Source organism: Leucopleurus acutus, assembly GCF_964270905.1.
Source record: "Leucopleurus acutus genome assembly, chromosome: 7".
Lineage (NCBI taxonomy): Eukaryota > Metazoa > Chordata > Mammalia > Artiodactyla > Delphinidae > Leucopleurus > Leucopleurus acutus.
This window is the reverse complement of record NC_139150.1, coordinates 6,599,511-6,608,946: the sequence shown is the minus strand read 5'-3', so window position 1 is coordinate 6,608,946 and position 9,436 is coordinate 6,599,511. Positions and strand designations below refer to the sequence as shown.

The 9,436-nt window shown below is 57.1% G+C and overlaps 1 protein-coding gene across 1 annotated transcript; it reads right to left on the bottom strand.

The window, feature by feature from the left end:
* Positions 1 to 406: 406 nt before the first annotated feature.
* Positions 407 to 7,860, bottom strand: LOC309964621 (uncharacterized protein C9orf50; the record flags this gene model as incomplete). The annotated part of the gene is given in 13 exon segments (XM_082843728.1): positions 407 to 451; positions 1,135 to 1,189; positions 1,550 to 1,617; positions 1,620 to 1,652; positions 1,981 to 2,058; positions 2,061 to 2,142; positions 2,296 to 2,458; positions 3,968 to 4,128; positions 6,776 to 6,889; positions 6,992 to 7,170; positions 7,334 to 7,495; positions 7,497 to 7,559; positions 7,561 to 7,860. Coding segments are annotated over 13 exon segments (1,503 nt in total).
* Positions 7,861 to 9,436: the final 1,576 nt, after the last annotated feature.

The following is a 9,436-nucleotide window of genomic DNA, read 5'->3' as shown; positions in this document are numbered from 1 at the left end:
GGGACTCAATCTTCAGTGCTCGTGGCTGACGGCGCTGTTGCAAGCTTAGCAGTATTTTGGTTGAACAACGAAAAGCGAGAAAGAGAAGTTGGGGGTTGGGGAGCCTCCCCTCCCCGCCCCGCGGTCCGGCAGCGAACTCGGGCAGGTGCAAGGAGGCGGCGCGGCGCAGGGCCGGAGACGCGAGCGCCGCGCGAGGGGAAAAGTTTCCGACCCTTTAGCAAGAGGCTGAGAAGTTTCGGCCGCGCCGGGCGGCGCCAAAGCCAGGCCAACACTGCCCCCGCGTGGGCGCGGCGCGACTCTGCAGCCGGTGGCCGGTTTGGGGTCCGCCGCGGCTCTGCCGGGGAAACTGAGACTCGGAGAGGGCCAGGTGGGCTGTGCAAGGCCACGAAGAAAAGGTGCAGTAGAATCAGGCCTCCTCCGGCACCCGTAGACTCTCCAGGAAATATAAGTACTGGGGGAGGGGGAGTGGGGGAGGAGTGAAAGTCCAGAAAGTGGGGATGGAGGGGATAGGTCATCCCAGGGATCGGAATCCCACTACACTCCCCAGTGAAGGGGAATGGTAGCACTGCTCCAAGCCATCCCCACAGGGTTGGTAGATCCGTGGTCTTTTCTGGAGCCAGGGCCCTCCTTCGAAACAGTTGTCCCCCATCCACAACCCGTCCTGGCCCTAAAATCCCCACGGCCGGTCCAACCCAAATCCCAGCCTTTGCTATTCAGCACTGCGCCTGGTTGTGGATTCCGTGGCTGTTTCTTCACTGGCCAGGAGGTGGCGATAAAGACCTCGATCCCGGCCTCGGCGAGGGGTTGGAGCCAAAGCGCTGCTTCTAAGAGAGAGGGGAGGGGGCCAAACTTTGCCCAGCAGTTGGAACGCAGGTGTGTGGCAGGGCCAAACCCGGCAGACAGGCAAATGGGGGTGAACTGCTGGGTCAGTGCGGCGGTCGGAAAAGCTCCAGGCAGTTCCTACCACCTTGTCTTGCGCCCCCTCCCGTGTGACCCTGAACACTGCCCCCCTAAGTGGGAGAGAAACATCTGACCCCTGCCCACCCAGATGCTTGCCCTCCAGGGATAAGACTCTGGCCTGGGAACACAGAAGACAAATGTTTGTCCCTTTGGCCGCAGTCTGGATGCCCTCACCCCACAGGGGAGGTCCGCAAGCAGCCTTTGGTTCCCGTCAAAGATGGAGGCTGGGCTGGGGGAGGTTGGGGCAGGTGCCTGTTTCAGGTGTGGGCTGATCTAGGTGGACAGAGGCTTGGTCCCAGGTTTGAGATGTGTGGCAGGGTCTCCCACCTCCCAGAAGAGGGGCTCATTTGGAACAAGCCTGACCCCTGAAGATGCCTTGCCCCCCATCTTCATCGCAGCTGTGACTCCGCCCCAGCACTCCCCCTGGCCCAGGACCCCCAAAGACCAGCAACTAGGAGAGGTTTGTAAGGTGAGCCCTGACGGCAGATACCAGCCGCCGGGGATGTGCGTTTATTTGTGGGTCAGGGAAGGCCTCTCCTCACCCCTCCCCTGTGTCCACACCTGGGCTTGGGCACCAGCAGCCATTCACCTCTGAGTGCGACGTGATGTTGATGGCAGGGGAAGCTGGTGCCCCTTAGGGTGGCCTTGTTTCAGGACCGCGTGTGCAACACCAAGCTGGGCAGGAAGGACTCCTAAGGCGAGAAGGGGAACCAGCTGGGCGTTTTGGGGGCCTCTGGGCAGGAGATGGGGTTCCCTGGGCCCAGGGGGATTCTACACCACAGCCCGGGGGGGCAGGCACTGTGGTCAGCCCCATTTTACAGATGCGGAAACTGACACGAAAAAGACCCCACCGTTCGAAAGTTAGGAGCTTGCGATCTGAACCCAGGCAGCCTGGCCTGAGAGCCCCCCCCTTAGCCGAGCACATACGGGGGTTTCACCCAGAGCCCTGGCCACCCCACTGGGCACCGACCCCCACCAGGCAGGGGGGCTCCAGGTGGCTGGCTGCCAGCAGTTGCTCACTAGCCTCCGGCTCCAGGAACAGGGCGATTTGCCCACCTGCTCCAGAAAGGTTTTGAGGTGCCCCTGCTCCGCTGCCTCTAGGTGGTGGGCCTGGGGATGAAGGGCAGGCTGCTGTTCAGAGAGGTGTCCTCAGAGAGGTGGTCCTGCGGCTCCAGGGTGGACCTAAGGGGGACAGGAGCCCATGAACTGTGTGGACCCTGAGTCCCAGGTCCACCCATGGCTGGCAGAGCCCTCAAGGGCCCAGACCACAGCTGGACCGGGAGGTTTACAGGATGAGGAGGTGCATGAATCCCATCCCCTTCCACAAAGCCTCACAGACCACGGAAGTCCCAGCCGAATGAGTTGGCCATGGTGTCCTCCTTGGCCCTGGGATACAGGGCTTTGGGCAAACTCTCCAGCCATCTCCCGACACTCCCGAACACCTGCTCCGATGCTGCTGACCCGCTGGCTGTCCTGTTCTCGAGGATGCCCTGCCGGACTGGAGGAGAGAGAGCACGGGTGAGATCTCTACCCAGGCGGGGCACCTATACCCCCCCCCTCCTCCTCCCTCTGGCAGGCAAGAGCTGGCAGAGTCCCGTCTCCATGGCAACCCATGGCTCCCAGGGCCTTCTGGCTGCCTCCAGGGAAGGCTCTGGTTTTAAAACTATCCTGCATGACTGTTTCTGCCTCTATCACCGAGGCTGTGCCCCCTCCCCCCTCCCCACACCCCCACTCCTGCTTCAGCCCAACATGGGCCCCATTTCCCACAGTCGGAAGGCCAGTCGTCCCACCATGTAAATCCAAGAGACGATGCTGAGAATCCTATGGGGACGGAGAGTGTTTCCTGTCCAACAGCTGCCCCTCCGGCTGGTCAGGAACCCCGAATTCCTCAGGATGGAAAGGGCTGGGAAGCAGCCGCTGAGCTCCACTCTGGTGTTCTGGGGTATGACCGCAGCCCAGTGGCTGTCAAGGAAGTGTCTCCCGGGCCGGCCAACGGCCATTCCCAAGAAACTTTCTCCAGGTGCTCCCTCTCCTTGGATTCCCAGGGGTGGCCAGGGGGCGTCTCTTTTCAGCTGCTGTGTCATCTGCCCTCAGGGCCTTGGCTGCCCCATCGAACAACCAGAAGCTGGGCAGAATTGCAGCTTCCACCTCCAACTTCCTGTGACCCCGAGGGGGATGGGTCGGGCTCCTTCTGAATCCGCCAAGGCCCTGGATTTTGAGGGCTTTGCCCCCAGCGAGGCTTTGGGGCAGCCGATCCCTGAAAGCGCACACAGTCGGTGCTTAATAAATAGATGAGGCTGTTGGACTGCTGGATCCTGAGAAGAGAAGGGGCTGGGCAGATGGGGAAAGCAGGCCTTAGGAAAGATCGTACCAGAGCAAAGACGTGTATTCTTCCCACCGCTTGACACCCCCTTCAGAAAACACTGGAAACTGTGCCAACACGAACAAAGCTCTGCCTGGGAACCTGGGCCTGGTGGTTGGTTCCTAGCTTCTTTGCTGGACCAGGCAGTGCCAGCCTTCCGTGGAGGCGTGACCTTCTAGAACTTTCTGGGCGCCTCCCAAGCCAGGCCTCTGAGGTCTGCCTTCAGGGATATGGGAAAAGGATGCTTCGGGTGCCTCTCTTCCTACCTTCTCCAGCCCCCGGAGGCCATGTGCGGGGTCTGCAGGCTGAGGTTGTGGGTTCCAAGGTGGGCAGGTACAGCGTGTGGGAACCCTTGGCAGTGAGAAATCCTTCCGTGGTGGCCAGGCCTGGACAGCCACTGTTTCCTGGGCCACAGCTGCAGCCTTGGGACATCTCTGCTGGGCCTCAGACCCTCTACTTGGTCCTGGAGGGTCACTCTAACAGCCTCCGGAGAGGCCAGTTCAAGGGCCTCCTCCACAGGATCAATGGTCTCTTGGGCTTTTTGGCCGGCCCCTAACTCCCAGGACCCAGGGCCACAGCCTCTGCTCTTCAGGTTTCAGGCTGGAACTTTCTGGAGTCCTGGAGCTTCCCTTGCTGTCTGCTCACCTGCACAGCTGCGTTCCCAGTAGCGGAGCGCTGTGTACCGTAGCGTCTCATCTGCAAACTGCATGCGGAAAGGGCAACACCGCCTGCGGTGCCCTGAGCCTTCCCCCGAGGAGCTGTGGGTGAGCACGGCCTTGAGCTTGGGGGTCTGTGTAGTGTGGGGCCTGGTGAGAGAGATGAGAAGGGCAGGGGAGGACCAGGGCCTGAGGCCCCAGCCCCTCATGCTACCCTGACAACACACATCCACCAGGCCAGAGCTCCCTGTGGGATCCTGACAACCACAGCTGGCCTCTCCTGAGCACTTCCTGCCCTTCAGTCAATGGCTTGTAACAGGTATCAGCCCACCAAACCCACACGACTCTGTGAAACACGATTATTATTCCCATTTTACAGATGAGGAAACTGAGGCACAGAGCGTTTTTGTTTTTAGTTTTTTCCAACTTGCCCAAGATCGCACAGCTGGTTAGGGGTGGAGCCGAGATGTGAATTCTGGTTCCAGAGCCAGTTCTCTTATATATCAAGCAATTCAGCAGAGAAAATAAGGAGATGAACTCCGGAGTCAGGCAGTCCTGGGTTTCAATTCTGACTCTGTTGAGCCTGAGTTTCTTTGTCTGTAAAATGGGGATCATTGTTGTGCCCACCATACAGGGTTGTGAAGAGATGACAGGGACTGAAAAGCACCGTCCCCCGCACCACCACCCAGGCCAGGGTCTGCAGGGCCAAGGGTAAGCATCTCTAACTGGGAACTGTCCTTATAATCGTCAATTTCAATTATGCCCCTTCCCAGTCCTGCGACATGGGGCAGACTGCCCTCAAGTCTCCATTTTACAGTTTTCCCTTTTAAATTATGTCCTATGTATTGTAGACACGATAATAGCATCCTTATAAGAGTCTGGTGAGTATCAAATAACTTACGTGAGGCATCTGGTACAGGGCCTGGCAAGGGGCCTGTGCGCAATGAAGGGGATCTGTTATGGTGACATTTATTAATTTCAGCCTCCAGAGCAAGGCTGCAGGAGGGCTTGCTTCATTCATCCACAGCTCTGTTATTCAGAAATGCCACATTTGACCTTACGTACAATGCTTATTGATATATCTGACTCCATGTATCTGTCCACATCTTTATGTCCATTTGGACACAGAGGGGACGCTTTTCATAAGCCCATTGAAGAGCCAGGTATCCAGGAGATGGCCAAGACAGTGTCGGCTACGGGCATTGGGACTTAGTTATGCAACAGCTGTTTGCTTATCCATGCCCGCTTGGTGCTGGCCTCAGGACCAGCCAAAGGCTTGCCCCAGCTGTGCCCACTGGTCTGAAATCTAAGCTTCTCCTCTCAAATGCTGCTGGAGCTTGTTCTAATGCACCCAGCTGTCCCCAGCAGGGCCTACTAGGGAACCCCACACACCTTAAAGTGCTCAAGAATTAGCTCCTGAATGTGAAACACTGTGAAGGTATCCATCCCTGTTGTTGCTTAAATTCAAGATAATGAGTTCCACACTCTTATTATATCTTATGAGAAGTAGTGTGTTTATTTGGTCTGATTGATTTAAAGTTCCTGGGTTGGCAAATGTGTTTCATTTCTGGCACCTGCTCTGATCCACTGGTGGTGTCTGCCTGGAGCACTGTGTCAGGAAGGGTTCTGAGGCTCAGTGGGGGGAAAGTGCTGTGATCAGTTAGTACTGTCTGCCATGGGTCCAGGATGAGAAGGAATGGCAGGTCTAGTGTATTTCCTCTCCCTGGTCTTTAAACTCATGGGCAATGCTCTTCACCTTTCATCCATGTTTAAGCCTGTTTAAGCAGGAGGAATTATTTCTGTATTCATTTCCCCCTCCATTAGAGCTGCAGCATCTAGGCCCAGTTAAGCTCTAATGCCCAGGCTCTTCCTACCCCCATCCCTTATTTTACTTCCCCCGATATTTGACATATAGTAAAAGCTAGTAAAGGTTAGAGGAAGAAATGGATGAATGAATGGTGGGTTGTGTGAAAGGATGGAAGACTGGGTAGATGGGTAGGTGGGTGGACAGATAGATGAATTAATGAAAAGGTCTTTTTTTTTTTTTTTTTTGACCGCACCGCGTGGCTTGCAGGATCTTAGTTCCTGGATCGGGGATTGAACCTGGGCCACAGCAGTGAAAGCACCGAGTCCTAACCACTGGACCGCCAGGGAATTCCCAAAGAGGTCTTAATACAAGGATTGGATCTTAGGAGGATGGGCACATGTATGGATGCATAGGGGGGTGAATGATTATGTAGATGAGTGTGTAGACTTGTACGTGGCTTCAAGACTAAAAATGGATAGCATCCTGGACTTACAGGTGGATGGAAGGATTGGTAGATGATCGGTCACTGGATTCATGGGTAGATGGATAGAATTGTGGGAATTTGGGGATAGCTGGATGACTGACTGGATGGATGGATGGAGGGATACGTGGATTAATAGATCAATAGGAGACCTGATTCATGGGTGGATGGATGGATGGAGAGATTCACGAATAGGTTTTAAAAGACCTGGTTCACAGATAAGATGTATGCAAGGATGAATGGGTGAATGGGAGAATGAATATATGAATGGATTCATCGATGAATTATGAAGGTGTTGGTAGAAGACCTGATTAATGGGTGGATGGATTCATAGATGTTGATGGACGATCCTTAAACAGGTTGGGAGAAGACCTGATTCATGGATGGACACACAGATGGATGAACAGGTGGACAGATGGATACATTCATGGGTGAAAGGCAGAGGAAAGAAAGGAAGGAAAGAAATGCCCTTTCTCCCCACTCCCCTACCCCATCCTCCCATAACGCACTGATTGGTCTTCTCGACCGCGGTGAATTGTGACTGATCTCTCCTGAAGGAGAGGGCAGGTATCTGATGGAGCAAAATCTTCTTAAGACTATTCTTGAAGTACAATGACTGGCCCCTTGAAGACAAATAGGCCACACCTGGCATGAGTGATCAGGGTCCCCCATAGTCAGAGCGTTGATGACAACCCTGTTCCCACCAGCAGGTCACTGACACTTATCCCAGGTCTGGGAGGAAGGAGTAGCGGGGACACTGCGGAGGACTTCCAGAGTGTTCTGACACACCCCTTTGATGTTGTGATGGTGAGGATGCTGGGAGCCAGGAGGAGGTGGAAATAGTTCTGAGTCTTCCCTTGGGGACAGTCCTTACCAGGCTCTTCCTGGTTGCATGGCCTTGGGCCTCAGTTTACTCATCTGTACAATAGGGGCAGTGGTAGACCCGCCCTCAAGGGGTGGTTGCCATCGCCAGGGCTCTGCCAGGCATACTCTGCTAACACTGCCATTATTCTACGCCAGGTGGTGGGACCCCCACCGGAAATGACTCAGCCCCCCCCCGTGGGGGCCGTAGGGGCCTCACTCGGTGGTCGCGGCTGCTTCGCAGACTCAGCCCTGAGCTGGCGCAGGAACTGCCGGGACCGGTCGGGGAGGAGCTCTCCTAGGAGGTCGCCCAAAGAGTCGGGGTTCTCCCTGGCCGAGCCCCTGCGGGGGTCCGCGCACTGTCCAGGCCCGCGGCGCCGGTTCCCGGGGCTCGCCGGCCAAGAGCATGGGCGGCAGCAGCAGCGACCTCAGCCCTTGGTCGGTTCCGGGCCGCCCGCTGGGCCACGGTGGGCAGGACGGGCAGGCGCGACCGGGGGCGCCTGACGCCCACCCCGGGATCCGAGGGCGAGGACTCACACGCGGGGGCCTCCCACCACTCGGCGCCGCCCTCCGAAGCCCTGGAGCCCCCGGAGGCCCCCGCGCCAGAGGCTGCTCGGAGCTCGGGCAGCGGCAGCCTCGGCAGCAGCGGGTCTCTCCGTCTGCGATCGCCACCGCCGGGGAGCCCCTCGGGCGCCATCTGCTGGGCACAGGAGCTGGGCCGACGCCGGGGCATGTCTGGCCCTGCGCTCAGCCCAGGGCATCCTCAAGCCAGTGGGGGCGGTGCCGTGTGAAGTGGAGAGGAGGGCGTAGACCAGCCTCCAGGCCGTAGCGCCCGGAGCGGGGCAGCGTGGCACGGGGCTACTACCACTGGCTCGCCAGACAGTAAGTGGCTTCAGGCTAGAGCGTCCCGATCCTCTGTTTCCTCACCTCACCGAAAAACGGTGACGGTGAGAGTACGCACTTTTTGAGTTACTGTGACGTTTAAATGGCTTAGAATAATGACAGGCACGTTGTACGTGCTCAAGGAAACCTAGCTGCTGTTGTTATTGTATTTTAAAATTATTATTTAAGATTTAGTCTCACTTCCACTACTTATTAGCTGTACCCTTGGGCAAACCAATTAATTAACTGCTCTCAGTGCCCTCATCTGCAGAATGGGGATAACCCAGCGCCTGCTCCTTTGTGAGAATGAAACAGCACCACATGGTAGAGAGCACTTAGCATCTGGAGTGTTCAACGTGCTGTTACTGTTATTAGCGCTGGGGTGGGAACTGGGAAACATGGAACCAGCTTGAAAGGGTGACCTGCCCTGCAGCTGCCCATTCCTTCTGGAGCCCCAGAGTCCCTTGGGTGGGAGCTTAGTGAAAATACAGATGCCCCAGATTCCGATTCAGAGGTCTGGGGTGGGGTAAGACATATTTTTAACAAACTCCCCCTTTGGGAGACAGAGCCCCAGCCCCGCCCCCCATTTCTTTTTTCTTTTCTTTTTTTTTTTTGCGGTACGTGGGCCTCTCACTGTTGTGGCCTCTCCCGTTGCGGAGCACAGTCTCCAGACGTGCAGTCTCGGCGGCCATGGCTCACGGGCCCAGCTGCTCCGCGGCATGTGGGATCTTCCCGGACCGGGCCATGAACCCGTGTCCCCTGCATCGGCAGGCGGACTCTCAACCACTGCGCCACCAGGGAAGCCCCCCGCCCCCCATTTCTGACACTGGCATCTCAGAGCCTACTTCCTCCCTACCACACCCCACTCCCAGATCGTTGTCAGCTCTGAGCTGGTTTCTAGTGTCACATTCACCCTAGTGGGGCTTTGGGGCGGGGCCGGAGACGGTCCCCTGAAGTTAGAGCCCCCTACCAGGTGGGCTGCTCCTTGGAAGAGCCCGTCTTCCCGGCTTGGTCCCTCTGCTGGCCCCTCCCTGCTGCCTCCATGGCCTCTTCAGGGTCATTATGATCCACCCCTCGCCCAAGGTGAAGTGGGCACTGAGGCTGGGGGGCAGAGGGCGGGGCTGTTGTGCTCAGGATGCCAAGGCTGCAGTCACAAGGGAGCGTGGGACTCCTGGCCAGGGCAGCCAGGCCCAAGCCGGGGATGGAGGGCCCTGGGTTCAGCTACCCCTCTGGATCTGGGAGGCTCAGGTGGGTCATGTTTGGGCTGGGTGGCTTTGGAGGTGGAACTTCCACTAGAAGGCTGGGTAGTAAGAATGCGGTGGGCCTGGAGACTATGAGGAACCAGTTGTGAGTCCATGCTCTGTTCCTGCTTGCTGTGTGGTGCTGGATAAAGCTCTCCTTTCTCAGGGCTCCATGGTAAAATGGAC